At 49.0% G+C, this 15,983-nt stretch overlaps 2 protein-coding genes across 2 annotated transcripts in view; one reads left to right on the plus strand and one right to left on the minus strand.

Annotated features, from left to right (window-relative positions):
• Positions 1 to 7,473, plus strand: part of LOC147095827 (E3 ubiquitin-protein ligase TRIM39-like) — a 141,944-nt gene extending 134,471 nt beyond the window's left edge. Inside the window, exon 8 of the mRNA XM_085974834.1 lies at positions 6,923 to 7,473. Within this exon, the coding sequence (XP_085830960.1) occupies positions 6,923 to 7,473 (551 nt within the window). The remainder of the gene's footprint in view (positions 1 to 6,922) is intronic.
• Positions 7,474 to 9,508: 2,035 nt separating this feature from the next.
• LOC147095831 (zinc-binding protein A33-like) overlaps positions 9,509 to 15,983 on the minus strand; it is a 32,033-nt gene continuing 25,558 nt past the window's right edge. The window contains exons 5-7 of the mRNA XM_085974833.1: positions 15,859 to 15,881; positions 14,265 to 14,380; positions 9,509 to 13,401 (exon numbers count right to left, since the gene is read on the minus strand). Coding sequence (XP_085830959.1) covers positions 12,851 to 13,401; positions 14,265 to 14,380; positions 15,859 to 15,881 — 690 coding nt within the window. The 3' untranslated portion in view covers positions 9,509 to 12,850. The remainder of the gene's footprint in view (positions 13,402 to 14,264; positions 14,381 to 15,858; positions 15,882 to 15,983) is intronic.

Consider the following 15,983-nt stretch of genomic DNA (forward strand, 5'->3'; position numbering starts at 1 on the left):
TCTTTAAGTAAGAGAAGTCAGGGGCGGAGCCAAGAGCCAAGACCTGGAACCTTCCAGGTTAGTCACGGAAGAGGAAGTGAAACTATACACCGTGTGGGGGAGGGTAATATACATGAGTGCAAAACGAATACAGGCAAGACAAACAGATTTCATTACACCTTCCCTTCTTGCCATTAGAGGATCTCCAGCAGCAGAGGCGGCAGCAGCAGAACCAGGAACAGCAGGATGAGCACCAGGAGCACCAGGCTGCTGCTCACTCACCTGAAGCTGCACAGGCCAGAAGGGGCCAGCGCTTGGAAGTGGGTTGAGAGCATCTTGCTGCGCTTTAGGGGGCCATGGGGACCCGTATCTGCACTGGCAGTCCTACTCAGAAGGACTTCCATGAAGGTCTGGTTTCTCTGTTCAATAGATGGCCAACGCTCCTCAAGAGATGTCATTCTCTTATGAGCACTCACCATGTTTTCCGTACCCTGGCGAGTTATCTCCTCCATGGAGGTTGCCAACCTTTCCATGGTGATGCGTTCCTGCGCCAATGACTCCACAAAGGCTCTGCTCATGGTCGCTATGGACTCCTCCATTCGCTCCACACTCGCAGCGACCCTGGAGACAAAACCTGCCAGAGACTCCTGCATCTGTGCATGGAGATCCATCACCTCTTCTCTTGCGGATGGACCCAGAGGCAGAGGGTCGACATGCAGTGCAGCTGAGCTGAGCTGGCAGAGTCCTGCGCCCTCTGACGAGGACTCTCCACTGCTGTCCCTGTCTCCAGAATCTGCTGAGGTTCACTTGTGAGCTGTGAAACACCAGGTGACAACACTACTCTATGTCCCAAAGGTCCCCCCGAAGTGTGAGTGTCTGCACTGGTGCTGGGTGCGCTTACTTCTGCTGACGCTGCGTCCTCAGGAGGTTGGAGCGTCCTCTGAGGAGTCTGGCTGCACAGCCTCTTCCTCCTCCACAGTGAGGACGGGGGCTCTGGATGGTCCTGTGGGGGAGTAGAGGAAGGAGTTAGAGATGTGATGCCAAGGTTACATGCACATTCGAGTTGACATCTGCTGACACCTGCATCCATGCAGCGTTGGTCTCAGTGGGAGGCCTCTTCCTGCCTGACCTAGGGAAGAGGACCTCCCTGTGGGCCCTAACCCCATCCAATAATGCCTGCAGTGAAGCTTCGTCGAATTTGGAGGCAGCTTGGGGTCTGGCACTGGCCACAGCTGCTGCGGGCTCCTCTGCCATCCTGTATGGTTCGTTTGGAAGCCAACAGAGGAAGCAATGCTTGCTGTAAACCTTGAAAGCACCACGAATGATGACATCATACTGTGGGGCTTTCTGACTAGAAATGGACAATTAGCAAGGCTGTCCACAGGCTGGAAATTAATTGGCCACTTGAGGGAAAATTGTGTGCAGCTGGCTGACCCATTTTTTTGTGGGTCAGAACCCCACATTCGGGGAATCCGACCATTTCCCACACAATCCACAAAATCAGGCCGAAGATGTCTGAATCAGGCCAGAATAGAAGCAAAATTAGTGGGTTAGACTGAGCAGTGATCCATGTTTCCTGTCTTGATGGGTTGCACAGGTGTCTACATTAGAGCCTTTGGGAGCTCTACATAAAGTTTAAGTCCCATTAATTTGCCTATATCTCAAGTTGCTGAGACTAAGGGCTGGATTTTATCAATGGAGGCGAGTAGGAGGCGGGACTCCCACTTTTGGGGTTGTAGTCCCGCCTCCATCGAGTTGTGGCCAACCCACTCGATTTTCCCTTGATTGACCTTGTTGAGCCCGCCCAGTGGGCTCAGCAAGCCAATTAAGGGCCACCCGGCAACAGGTGACATCACAGATTGACATTTCATCTGTCAAGAGCTTTTGACAGATGAAATATCAGTGTTTGACAGCTCCTTGAAGCTGTCAAACACTGACAATCTGTACTCTAAGTGAATTCCTTCCTCTCAGGCTGATTTAGAGATCTCTCCAGAACAGAAAGCAGAATGCTGCAACTTTTGACAGCTCGCGGCCATTCTGCTTTCTGTGCCAGTGAGATGAGGGACTCCCGAGACCTGAAGGAAGGAAGGCTGTAAAGGTAAGTAAAGGTAAGTAAAACTTATTTAAACACTTTACACACACCAAACACAATTACCTCTGCACTCATGCACCCATCACTCACCTGAACACCGGACATCTTGAACCCTCCAAGTCCTTCAGCCCGACGGTCCGCCTCGCTAACTTGCCATGGTTTGGAGCCGTCGGGAAGCCCACACTTCAGGGATAAAAATAGGGGTTAGGCTAAAAACTGCCTGTTATCTACCTGTTAACAGGCAGTTCATTGGCACTAATCCCCTTCCCGCCTCGGGGAGGCGGCTCCCAGCACAGGTCAGGTACCCGCCTCCTGGGAAACGGGCATGCAGGCGGGATGGGTTTGTGCCCCATGATTTCGCGATTTTAACACCCCACACGCCTCCATTCCCGCCTCCACGGCCCTGGGAAATTCTAGCCCTAACAGTTCGTTGTGTTCTGATTTTGGATTTATCCTGATGAGGCAACAGCACCAAGAATAACCCTTTTCCAAATTACAAGGCCCACAAAATTTAGAAGGACAAGCCAGCAAATAGAAGCACTGTTAATGCATCCGAAAGACGGCACCTCCGGCAGTGCAGCACTCCCTCAGCACTGCACTGGGAGTGTCAGCCTAGGTTTATGTGCTCAAGTCTCTGGAGTGGGACTTCTGGCTCAGAGGAGAGAGTGCTACCCACTGAGCCACGGCTGGACACCGACCAGCTAGCTTATGCTGCAGGCGGGAAAGGCTGCAGTCTAAGGTGCACATACAGACATTCGGCCCCTCTTTGTAGGGAAGGGGTACAACCTTCTGACTCAAGAAGCGTTAGCACCAGCAACTGAACCACAGCTAACAATTAGAAGTTATCCCTTGTTATTTAATTGTAATGTGAATTAGTACAAGCGAGGAGGGAGGCCAGTTCAAATGACTTGCCATTTGCCTCTCCCCAGACAGGCCTGGGTGCCATCTTGTACATCCTTCGAGAGTGGTGTGGTAAATTCTTGGGCTGAATTTGCCCCAGGTCATGAGTGGGTGGAGTGGCCAGTGAGATGATTTAGCTCCGTGGTTCGCAGAATAAATGATTTCGCTCCGTGGTTCGCAGAATAAATGACCATGTTTCCAGGCTCCCCATTGGCTGCTGTGTAGACGGAAATAGAACTATCACCTCTTCAGTCCCATTCAGCCATTAGAAAGGTCGGCAGCAGTGCCCCAAAAGTGTCAGAATACAGCAGGCTGGGCTCAGGGAGGGAGACAGAGATCCTACAGCTTCTGAATATGAGCACAAACTAGCGAAAAATATAAAAACGGATTGTAAAAGCTTCCATAGGTATGTGAAAAGGAAAAGACTGGCGAAAGTAAATGTAGGTCCTTTACAGTCAGAGATGGGAGACTTTATAATGGGGAATGAGGAAATGGCTGAGAAATTAAATAAATACTTTGTTTCTGTCTTCAAGGAGGAAGACACAAAAAACCTCTCAGAAATACGAGAAAACCAAGGGTGTGACGAGAATGAGGAATTTAAAGAAATTATTAGTCATAAAAGAGTACGAGCAAAATTAATGGGACTAAAAGTCGATAAATCCCAAGGACCAGATGACCTACATCCTAGGGTTTTGAAGGAGGTGGCCATTGCAATAGTGGATGCATTGGTTGTCACCTTCCAAAATTCTATAGATTCTGGAATGGTTCCTGCAGATTGGAGGATAGCAAATGTAACCCTGCTATTTAAGAAAGGAGGGAGAGAAAACAGGGAACTACAGACCTGTTAGCCTCACATCAGTAGTTGGGAAAATGCTGGAATCTATTATAAAGGATGCAATAACTGGGCACTTAGAAACTAATATTAAGATTGGGCAGAGTCAACATGGATTTATGAAAGGGAAATCCTGTTTGACAAATCTATTGGAGTTCTTTGAGGATGTAACTAGTGGAGTAGACAAAGGGGAACCGGTAGATGTGGTGTATCTGGATATTCAGAAGGCCTTCAATAAGGTTCCACACAAGAGGTTGGTGAACAAAATTAGGGCACATGGAAATGGCGGTAATATACTAGCATGGATTGAGAATTGGTTAACAGACAGAAAACAAAGAGTAGGGATAAACGGGTCTCTATAGATTCTGGAACAGTTCCCATGGATTGGAGGATAGCTAATGTAACCCCACTATTTCAGAAGGGTGGTAGAGAGAAAATGGGGAATTATAGACTGGTAAGCCTGACATCGGTAGTGGGGAAAATGCTAGAGTCCATTATAAAAGATGTAATAGCAATGCACTTGGAAAACAATGACAGGATCGGACAAAGTCAACATGGATTTACAAAAGGTGCTTGACTAATCTACTGGAATTTTTTGAGGATGTAACTGGTAGAATAGATAAGGGAGAACCAGTGGATGTGGTGTATTTGGACTTTCAGAAGGCTTTCAATAAGGTCCCGCATAAGAGATTAGCATGTAAAGTTAAAGCACATGGGATTGGGGGTAAGGTACTGTCTTGGATAGAGAACTGGTTGGCAGACAGGAAGCAAAGAGTTGGAATAAACGGGTCTTTTTCCGAGTGGCAGGCAGTGACTAGTGGGGTACCGCAGGGATCGGTGCTAGGACCCCAGCTATTCACAATATATATTAATGATCTAGACAAGGGAACTAGATGTAATATCTCCAAGTTCGCAGACGACACAAAGCTGGGTGGGCGTGTGTGCTGTGAGGAGGATGCCGAGAAACTCCAGTATGATTTGGACAGGTTGGGTGATTGGGCAGAAGCATGGCAAATGCAGTATAATGTGGATAAATGCGAGGTTATCCACTTCGGTGGCAAAAACAGGAAGGCAGATTATTATCGGAACGCCAATAGATTGGGAAAAGGGGAAGTGCAATGAGACCTGGGTGTCCTTGTGCACTAGTCGCTGAAGGTAAGCATGCAGGTGCAGCAGGTGGTTAAGAAGGCAAGTGGTATGTTGGCCTTCATAGCGAGAGGATTTGAATACAGGAGCAAGGAAGTCTTGCTGCAATTGTACAAGGCTTTGGTGAGACCACACCTTGAGTATTGTGTGCAGTTTTGGTCGCCTTATCTGAGGATGTTCTTGCCATGGAGAGAGTGCAGCGACGATTCACCAGACTGATACCTGGGATGGCAGGAATGACGTATGAGGAGAGATTGGGTCGATTAGGCTTATATTCGCTAGAGTTTAGAAGAATGAGAGGGGATCTCATTGAAACTTATAAAATTCTAACAGGACTAGACAGAGTAGATGCAGGAAGAATGTTCCCGATGGCAGGGAAGTCCAGAACCAGGGGTCACAGTCTAAGGATAAGGGGTAAGCCATTTAGGACTGAGATGAGGAGGAATTTCTTCACCCAGAGAGTGGTGAACCTGTGGAATTCTCTGCCACACAGGGCAGTTGAGGCCAATTCATTAAATATATTCAAGAAGGAGTTGGATATATTTCTTGAGGCTATACAGATCAAGGGATATGGGGAGAAAGCAGCGACAGGGTACTGAATTTGGATGATCAGCCATGATCTCATTAAATGGCAGAGCAGGCTCGAGGGGTTGAATGGCCTACTCCTGCTCCTATTCTTCTATGTTTCTATGTCTTTTTCATGATGGCAGGCTGTGACTAATGGGGTACCGCAAGGATCGGTGCTTAGGCCCCAGCTATTCACAATCTATATCAATGATTTGGATGAGGGGACTAAATGTAACAGTTCCAAATTTGCTGATGATACAAAGCTAGGTGGCAGTGTCAGTTGCGAAGAAACTTCAAGGGGATCTCGACAGGCTCAGTGAGTGGGCGAGAACATGGCAGATGGAATATAATGTGGATAAATGTGAAGTTATCCACTTTGGTAGAAAAAACAGAAAGGCAGAGTATTTCCTAAATGGTGAAAGATTGGGGAATGCAGATGCTCAAAGGGACCTGGGTGACCTTGTACATGAGTCACTGAAAGTGAATGTGCAGGTGCAGCAAGCCATTAGGAAGGCAAATGGTATGCTGGCCTTCATTACAAGAGGATTTGAGTACAGGAGTAAAGAAGTCTTATTCCAATTATATAGGGCCTTGGTGAGACCACACCTAGAGTACTGTGTACAATTTTGGTCTCCTTACCTAAGGAAGGATATACTTGCCATAGAGGGAGTGCAACGAAGGTTCACGAGATTGATTCCTGGGATGGCGGGACTGTCGTACGAGAAGAGATTGAGTAAACTAGGCCTGTATTCTCTTGAATTCAGAAGAATGAGAGGGGATCTCATTGAAGCATACAAAATTATTACAGGGCTTGATAGGATGGATGCTTGGAGAATGTTTTTCTTGGCTGGGGAGTCTAGAACCAGGGGCCACAGCCTCAAGATAAAGGATGGGCCATTCAGGACTGAGATGAGAAGAAATTTCTTCACACAGAGGGTGGTGAATCTTTGGAATTCTCTACCCCAGAGGGCTGTGGAGGCTCAATCATTGGGTATATTCAAAACAGAAGTCGATAAATTTCTGACTAGTAAAGGCATCAAGGGATATGGCGATAGGGCCGGTGAATGGAGTTGAGGCAGAAGATCAACCATGATCTCATTGAATGGCGGAGCAGGCTCGAATGGCCTACTCCTGCTCCTATTTTTTATGTTCTTATGGTCAATGAGGCCTTGTCCTGCAGCAAGATCTTTATTTTAAACAGATTGATGAAAATCTGCACTGTGTATATAGGGCTGAGGGAACGGTGAGAGTTCAAAGGTGAGAAATCTCTTCAGACGCCCGGTCCCTGGGGCTGCACAGTTCCTGGGCTGAGGAAAGTGGTGATGGCCCAACACTGTCTGTACACCTCTCGTGATTCATTCCTTGTTTTCTTATAGTAATAGCTTCCCATTCATGTTTTGTTTCAGTCCCCGCATCTCTAACACTGGACTCAGTGACCGTAAACCAACAACTCATCTTGTCCCAGGATCTGACGAGTGTGAAGCACGGCAATGAAGAGCAAGACGAGGAGCAAGATCTTCCTGAGCCACCGGAAAAATTTGATGAATACTTGTATGTTTTGAGCTCACTGAGTTTCACATCAGGGAGACACTACTGGGAGGTGGGTCTTGGAAACAAGTCTCAGTGGGTTATAGGTGTCTGTGGCGAGTCTGTCAACAGGAAGGAAGACATCCTAACTATACCTTCAAATGGATACTGGGTCATAGGTTTATTTAATGAGAATGATTACAGAGCATCAACCATTAAACATACCATCATTCCTGTTGAAATGAAGCCTTGGAAGCTAGGGGTTTACCTGGACTTTGAGGCAGGACAGGTGTCATTTTACAATGCTGAAGACATGTCTCACCTGCACACGTTCACTGATACTTTCACCGAGAAACTCTATCCCATCTTTAGTCCATGTAATAATCTAACTGGGAAAAATGCTGAACCGCTCACCCTGCTCACTGGTTAACACAGTAGCTGTTTCTCTTTATATGTCTCTCTGGCTATATAATCAAAAGTTATAGAGCGTACCTACATATATGTTATATCAAAAGAAAGCTCATCATTAGGGGACTCTTGTAGGCATATTTACTTTTTGGTCTGACAAAAATTGTGCCGATATCCAAAAAACGTTAAAAATTCCGCTCATTAGCATCGAGTGCGGGCGGGTTCATTGTGCGCGGGCGGGCCATCCTAGAGTTGAATGACGTGATGATTGACCAATCCTACAGTTTAGTGACCTGACGGTTGACCAATCGGTGTGTGCGCGGGCGGGCCTTATCATTCTGAAATGAGGTGAGTGGCCGCCATCTTAATTCCAAACTCTTCATTTCTTTTTCCCACTTTCTGCGTGTTTCTTTTCAAATCTACATTTCAAGCAAAAAAATAAGTTGCTTTTAAAACACAAATTGTTTTTAAAAAAAGGTAATTAATTTGTAAATCTTTTCTCTAACCTCTATAATTTTCCTACCTTTCACCGTTTTTCCAGGCCTCGAAGCCTGGGCCTCTGTTGCCCAACCACACCCAAGCTAGGCACCTACCGTCGCGATCAACAAAAGGCCCGCAATCGCCGCCATCTTTGTGAAGGCTGGAGGGGGCGGGCCTGAGCCGAGCGTCGCCACCGCCGCCATCTTAGTAAAGGCGGGCGGGGCGGGAGTAAGCGCGCGCGTCAACTTCCGCCCGGGGCTCGACTTGAGTCCGACCGGGCCTCACGCGGTAGGTTGCGCAGCAGCGTCTCTCTCTCTGGTCTTGAAGCTGGTTCGGGTGGGGGGCGGGGCTCGGGAGGGCGCGAGCGCGGGAGAGCGCGAGGCTCGGGAGCGACCACTCACCCTCTGTCTCTCTCCCCTCCCTCACCCTCCCCCTTTCTCCTCCCCTCCCTCCGTCGCTCTCTCTTCCCCCCAGTCTCTCGCTCTCTCTTCCCCCCAGTCTCTCGCTCTCTCTTCCTCCCAGTCTCTCGCTCTCTTCCTCCCAGTCTCTCGCTCTCTCTTCCCCCGTCTCTCGCTCTCTTCCCCCCAGTCTCTCGCTCTCTCTTCCCCTCAGTCTCTCGCTCTCTCTTCCCCCCAGTCTCTCGCTCTCTCTTCCCCCGTCTCTCGCTCTCTCTTCCCCCGTCTCTCGCTCTCTTCCCCGTCTCTCGCTCTCTCTTCCCCCATCTCTCGCTCTCTCTTCCCCCGTCTCTCGCTCTCTCTTCCCCCGTCTCTCGCTCTCTCTTCCCCCGTCTCTCGCTCTCTCTTCCCCCGTCTCTCGCTCTCTCTTCCCCCCAGTCTCTCGCTCTCTCTTCCCCCCAGTCTCTCGCTCTCTCTTCCCCCCAGTCTCTCGCTCTCTCTTCCTCCCAGTCTCTCGCTCTCTTCCTCCCAGTCTCTCGCTCTCTCTTCCCCCGTCTCTCGCTCTCTTCCCCCCAGTCTCTCGCTCTCTTCCCCTCAGTCTCTCGCTCTCTCTTCCACCCAGTCTCTCGCTCGCTCTTCCCCCGTCTCTCGCTCTCTTCCCCCGTCTCTCGCTCTCTCTTCCTCCGTCTCTCGCTCTCTCTTCCTCCCAGTCTCTCGCTCCCTCTTCCTCCCAGTCTCTCGCTCTCTTCCCCCGTCTCTCGCTCTCTCTTCCCCCGTCTCTCGCTCTCTCTTCCCCCGTCTCTCGCTCTCTCTTCCCCCGTCTCTCGCTCTCTCTTCCCCCGTCTCTCGCTCTCTCTTCCCCCGTCTCTCGCTCTCTCTTCCCCCCAGTCTCTCGCTCTCTCTTCCCCCGTCTCTTGCTCTCTCTCTTCCCCCCCAGTCTCTCGCTCTCTTTATTTACTCGCAAAAGTGTCTCCTTATTTACTCTATCAAAAGCCTTCATAGGTCCACCACCATATCATAATTCTGTCAGTGCCAGTATGTCAAAAGGTTCTCCCCTTCGGGCACTGTATGGCCAGATGGGATGAAGAGAAAGCAGAGACGGCTGAAAAGGAAAAGTGGGAGCAAAGTGGGGGGGGGGGTTCGGAGTGGCAGCCATAATACAAACATGAACGGACGCAGAGGGAAATATAAATTACATTCGATAGGAAAACTTTATTTAACATTACAAAGAAACCCTTCAAAACTACAAGGAACGGACATTCATCGAGAGTTTATTACAATATCAGGTGGGACTGTACATCTGTTCAGAGTACGTTGAAACTTCCTCCTCGCACCATTGTTAAAAAGTGTCTTTAACCAGCTGCCTCAGTTTGCCTGACCCAGTATCTGTCTGGCGTGTCTGCTGAATAACTTGCATTTATGAAGTGCCTTTAAGGGAGTAAAATGTCCAAAAGTGCTTCACAGTAGTGTTATCAATCAAAAATATTCCTCTCCTCAGTCTTGCGGATGTAGGTTCGCGCCACACAATTCTAAACCTACGATTGGCAGTCCACCAATCGCAATGAAAGCTGCTTTAAAAGGGGCATGTAGCTGCCTCCACCACGTCTTTACCCAGTCCACGGCTGGGTCAATGCTATCCTTCTGTGATACGACACCTTGCGCCATTTCGCATCCGTCTCTACAATCAATATTTTCATAACGCAGGAAAAAACAACCATGAAAACCGCTTTGCAAAGTTTGCAGCACAAATTCTCACACGTCCAGAAGTGGCTGTGCTCGGACAGCTGAGCAGCTTTCAGGCAGAACGGGTCAATTCAGGACCCCAAGTCTACCCATTAACTCCCAACATTACAGCTGCTTTACGAAAACTAGGGAGATACCGAATTGTTTCTGACTGTTTTGCACTTGAGACTCAAGTTAATGTAGCGTCTCGCTCATACCACCTAATGTAACTACCTGCACACAGAGGCGGTAGTGTTGTGGCACAGCACAGGTTGGCTGCACCCACTGGCGAGCCCCAATCCTAACCACACTGCCATGGGGATGTCCCTTCCGGGAAGTTTGGGGGTAGATGAGGATTATAAATAAGTGGGAGAGTCATCCTGCGACTTACTGAGGCATCTCTTCGGGTTTGGTTATATAAAGAGACTGGAAGCTTTATTCAGGAAGATACCTGGTGGAGGGAATAACTCAGGAAAGGGGGGAGAAAACAGAACAATTCCACAAGGAAGAAAATCGTAACTGGGTTAGAAGAGAGTACGAGGAAGAAAGAGCTCTGTCGGAGGGCTGGCTTTGAATGTACTTCAATGTCTGTAAAGCATTTTGGGACGTCCTGAGGTTGTGAAAGGCGCTCTATAAATGCAAGTCTTTCTCTATTTCGCTTTGAAACTGGCTGCTTATAATACTGCAATGGGTATTGAGCTTAAAATAAGTTAATTATTCAACAGGACAACAAGCATCAGTTGAAGTTTTCTCCTTCTGATGCATCTGTGGAAACAGAATGACTATTTCTTCTACTTAACCACCAGCGGTAACAGAAGTATTAACACACAAGCAGCGAACTCGAGATGGATTTATGTATTAAATCACCATTCTGAATAGCAACATGTTTGATCAAATTTCCAGTGCTGACCAAAACTTCAATAACTTTAAATTTCTTACTTACATTCAATATTCTCCACCCACCTCCCACAAACTCCAGTGTTTGGAACCAACCTGTAGATAGTGAACCATCAAAGACTCCGTCTGTGCAGTGACTTCTGATCTCCTGACTCTAATGTCATCAAGGCACATTCAGACTTCCAGCGAATGCACTGACTATGTAGGGACATAAAAAGCTTTTGCTAATTATTTTCTCCCGTCTGGATAAAGGCAAGGGATATTAATATTGGGGAATGGAGCACTCTCCCCATTTCAGGTACTCCCCCCATTTCAAGTATAAAACAATTATTTACAGGGTTAAAGCTCCCTCCACTCTGCCTCGACAATGCACTTCACCTCAAATCTCAGTAAAGCACCACCAGGGGGTCACTCTTCAATCACCACTCCCCCTCCCCTCCCCATTACCCACACCAGTCATCCTGTGGCCTGCAGGCCTCAGCGGAGTGATGTAGGCCCATTACCTACAGATTGGCCAATCAGGTCTGCCAGATGCACTTCACAAAGCATCTGGCAAATGGGCAGAAAAAGCCTTCATCCCATCAGCTTGCCCTCGTTTAAAACGCAGGACCCAGAGGTAAAAAGGTTTAAGCTAATGCACACCACCCTGTAAATCCCTCCTATTTGTCTAGTGCTTATTTTCACCCAAGGGTTGCCTTTGAAAAAAGTGCTTTCTGCAGGAGTGGACAGGAGGAGAACTAATGCAAAACTGATCTAAACATAATTAGATTATTAATTATTATGTCTTCACATTGTCGTCAACCCAATTGTACTTGGCTCCTGCATCCACCATCACTGAAGTCCAGTTTGGGAGTGTGCATTTTTCAGCTGATTAACTCAAGGTCCTTCCATTTACTTAAAAAGTGAGCTCAGGGCGCCCTCTATTGCTGCCCGCAGTATACTTCGCTTCATACATCAAGGAAACTCCATTCTAGCAAATCTCCTCTTCTGTTACTGTGTTAACGCTTTAAAGATTCAGGTTAGATGGAGCTTGGGGGAAGGACACATGGGAGCTGGTGGCCGGGGGCGGGGTTGACCTGCCCTGAGGCCCCTGCCACCGCCAGAACTTTGCGGACGGTTTATCGGAGAGGTCACGGATACATCGCTTGCGTTTTTCCCCATAATCAATGTCAGCAGGTGGAAAATCAGGGGCTGCGTAGAAGGCCCTGCTCCGCCGGTGACACGTGGCCTCAGAAAAGTCCCCCCTCCCTCCAATTGTGTACAGTGGTGGTTTTCAGTCTGGGGTCCATGAGGTCAGAAAGTAAAATCTGCATTGCTGCCAGTGCTCAGAGAATTCCGACACTGTCACGGCTCACCAATTCCACTCGTGGCATCACAAGAGGTGGGGGGCGATTGCTACACCAGTGCGCTCACCCGCGAAAACCTCTTGCTGGCGCTGGCACAGAAGCATGGGGCCAACGCTAGACAACAGGCGCACAGAGGAACCCAGAGCCTGTGCTGTTATTTTTTTTTGGATCCCTCAACCCCCACAGCTGCAGGGAACTAATTTTATAAACTACTGCTCTACGTAGTGGCCGGGATTTCCCGCCTCCGTGTGCCTGGTGCGCACACGGGGAAATTCCGCACCCCCTCCTCTCCCTCACACCCACCCCCCAACCTGCGATATTACAACCTTTAAATTTAGTGATAGGAAGATAACAGAGTGACGGTGCAGATTTGATCAGCCCGAGATCCTGACAGGGACCAGAAGCACCGAAGTGAAAATTCCCGGCCAGTACATCAGAAAAACTACTGATTGGGGTTCATTAATCTGCCGGAGGGTAATGTTACAATTCAACAGAAGGGACTTTCCCTTTAAGAAGAACCATCACAAGTTTCCCCCGCCACCCCACCCTTCCCTGCAAATTAATCTTGGCATCCTATCCGATTACACAGCCTCAGTGGCACTGATTTGCCTTCCTTCTTGTTGTGAGGGTTGAAGAGGGGATATAGCTTCTCCGTGAACTTTGCCTGCAAGGTGTAGATACAACATAGGTTGTCGGTGTCGTAGAAGGACAGCCGCCCCTCTTCGTAGTTCAGGTAGACGCGGATGACCTGGGGCTTGTGGCGGAGTTGGAGGGTCTGGGTGCCGGGCGCGTTGACGTTGACCAGATTCCCATTCTGCAGCTCCAGCACCCAGTACCCGTCCTGCGGCGTCAGCTGTTTGGTTGTCAGGCGGTCGGCGGAGGCACTGGTTACCCCGATGACGCAGGCGTTGTTGCTGCCCAGCTCCACGTCCCAGTAGTGCTGCCCCGACAGGAAGCCGCTGCTGGCCAGGACGCAGAGCCAATGGTTGAAGCGATGGGGCACGAGCGAGTTCTCCCGACGTTTGTCGCCGTCAATCACGCTGGTGAGGTCCTCGGACAGGACGAGCCGTGGGTGCGCTGTCTTGGGGTCCAGCTTCAGAAACTCCTCAACTGGAAGACACAGATCCTCAATTAGTAGAGATACTCACTTTCCCTTACTGCAGAGCTCGCTCACTGTGTGTGCGCAGTACTGGGAGACACACCCTCAGTTACTAGACACACTCACAGTCCATTACTGCAGAGCTTGCTCACTGTGTGCGCGCAGTACTGGGAGACACACCCTCAGTTACTAGACACACTCACTTTCCCTTACTGCAAAGCTCGCTCACTGTGTGTGTGCAGTACTGGGAGACACACCCTCAGTTACTAGACACACTCAGTCCATTACTACAGAGCTCAGTCAGTGCGTGCGCAGTACTGGGAGACACACCCTCAGTCCATTACTGCAGAGCTCACTCACTGTGTGTGTGCAGTACTGGGAGACACACCCTCAGTTACTAGACACACTCAGTCCATTACTACAAAGCTCAGTCAGTGCGTGCGACACTGGGTAATGCAGCCACCAATTTTTGTACAGCAAGTTCCCACAAACAGTAATGTGATCATGAACAGATATTCTGCTTTTCAGTTGGTTGAGGGATAAATATTGGCCCAGACACCAGGGAGAACTCCCTTGCTCGTCTTCACAAGAGTGCCACGGGGCCTTCTACGTCCACCCGAGAAAGCAGACGGGCCCTCGGTTTAATGTCTTATCTTAAAGATGGCACCTCCGACAGTGCAGCGCTCCCTCAGCACTGCACTGGGGAGAGTCAGCCTAGATCTTGTGCTCAAGTCTCCGGAGTGGGACTTGAACCCACGTACTTTGACTCAGAGACGAGTGTGCTACCCACTTAGCCACAGCTCACTATAACCACTATGTAACAAATTCAGTTACAGCTCACCGCCTGCATGCAGGAGACAGGCTGATCACGTACCTGGCACAAATGCTTTAAGCTCATCCCAGATTTTAACGTAGCGGAAAGGCGTGACAATAGCGTCAGTACAGAGCTCAGTGGGAACATCCGCTGGTTTGGCATGTTCCTGTTTACACCTGGAATGGAGAACTGGAGTAACATCAAGAGCAAAGTATGACAACTTAGTGCTTTACAAAAACAAAATCCCCCAAATTGCTCCGCTCCTCTCCTGAATCTGGGGACTCTTGCTGGGGTCTGGTTCCCCAGGGATGGGCAGCTCTCTGGCACCATGCCCAAGTGGCCACTCGTTACGTGCAAGCTTCAGACAGTGAAATGTTGGCAGGGTGCCAGGCTAAAAGCATCGGACCAGGCCTGAGACTGTCCTTATTAAGAAGAAAAAGGATTAGTGCCTTCCACGACCTCGGGACACGTCCAAAAGCGCCAATTAAGTACTTAAAAAAAGTGTAGTCACCGTTGTAAATTATGAAACACGGCCGCCAATTTCCGCACAGTGAGATCCCACAAACAGCAATGAGATAATGACGTGATAATCTGTTTTTAGGTTTTGGTTGAGGGATAAATATTATAGAACTCCGAGTATTGTGTACAGTTTTGGTCTCTTACCTAAGGAAGGATATACCAGCCAGAGAGGGAGTGCAACGAAGGTTCACCAGGCTGGTTCCTGGGATGGGGGGATTGTCCTATGAGGAGAGATTGAGTAGACTAGGCCTATATTCTCTGGAGTTTAGAAGAATGAGAGGTGATCTCACTGAAACGTATAAAATTCTTAGTGCTCGACAGGGTCGATGCAGGGAGGATGTTTCCCCTGACTGGGGAGTCTAGAACCAGGGGTCACAGTCTCAGAATAAGGGGTCGGCCATTTAGGATTGAGATGAGAAGAAATTTCTTCACTCACTCAGAGGGTGGTGAATCTTTGGAATTCTCCACCCCAGAGGGCTGTGGAGGCTCAGTCGTGAGTATATTCAAGACAGAGATCAATAGATTTTTGAATATTAAGCGCATCAAGGGATATGGGGATAGTGCAGGAAAGTGGAGATGAGGTCGAAGATCAGCCATGATCTTATTGAATGGTGCAGCAGGCTCAAAGGGCCAAATGGCTGACTCCTGCTCCTATTTCTTATGTTATGTTCTTTGAAATCGTGCCATGGGATCTTTTACGTCCACCTGAGGGGGCAGACGGGGCCTCGGTTTAACGTCTCATCCGAAAGATGGCATCTCCGACATTGCAGCTCTCCCTCAGCACTGCACTGGGAGTGTTGGCCTGGATTTTGTGCGGTCTCTGGAGTGGGACACATCCTTCTGACCGAGAGGCTGGAGTACCAATTGAGCCAAGGCCGACACCACGTGTGCTTCCCGGCCAGGGCTACTGGGTAGCGACCGGGAGCGGGAACCCGGACTGATTAATCTCCTCCTCAACTCTCAGGTGCTCAGGCCAACCACAGCGCTGGGGTCACGACCCCAACCCACTCGGCACAGATCAGGGATCGAACCCGGGAGCGCCATGGGCTGCGCGGCTCAGGGCTGTGAATTTATCCAGTGGAGCCAGCAATGGGAACTCAGGAGCACATGTTCAGAAGGAATTCAAGAAACGTACCTGTCCAGCAGCAGTTTGATATCCTAAAAAGGGGAAAAAAAAAAAATCAGGTTATAATCGCCACAATTTGACGATTACGATCAAGAATAAAAGTGATTTCCATTGAGTGTATATTAATGAGTTAA

This window comes from Somniosus microcephalus, unplaced genomic scaffold (genome assembly GCF_052327205.1).
Source record: "Somniosus microcephalus isolate GS21.2 unplaced genomic scaffold, FLI_Smic_1.0 unresolved_chr1, whole genome shotgun sequence".
NCBI lineage: Eukaryota > Metazoa > Chordata > Chondrichthyes > Squaliformes > Somniosidae > Somniosus > Somniosus microcephalus.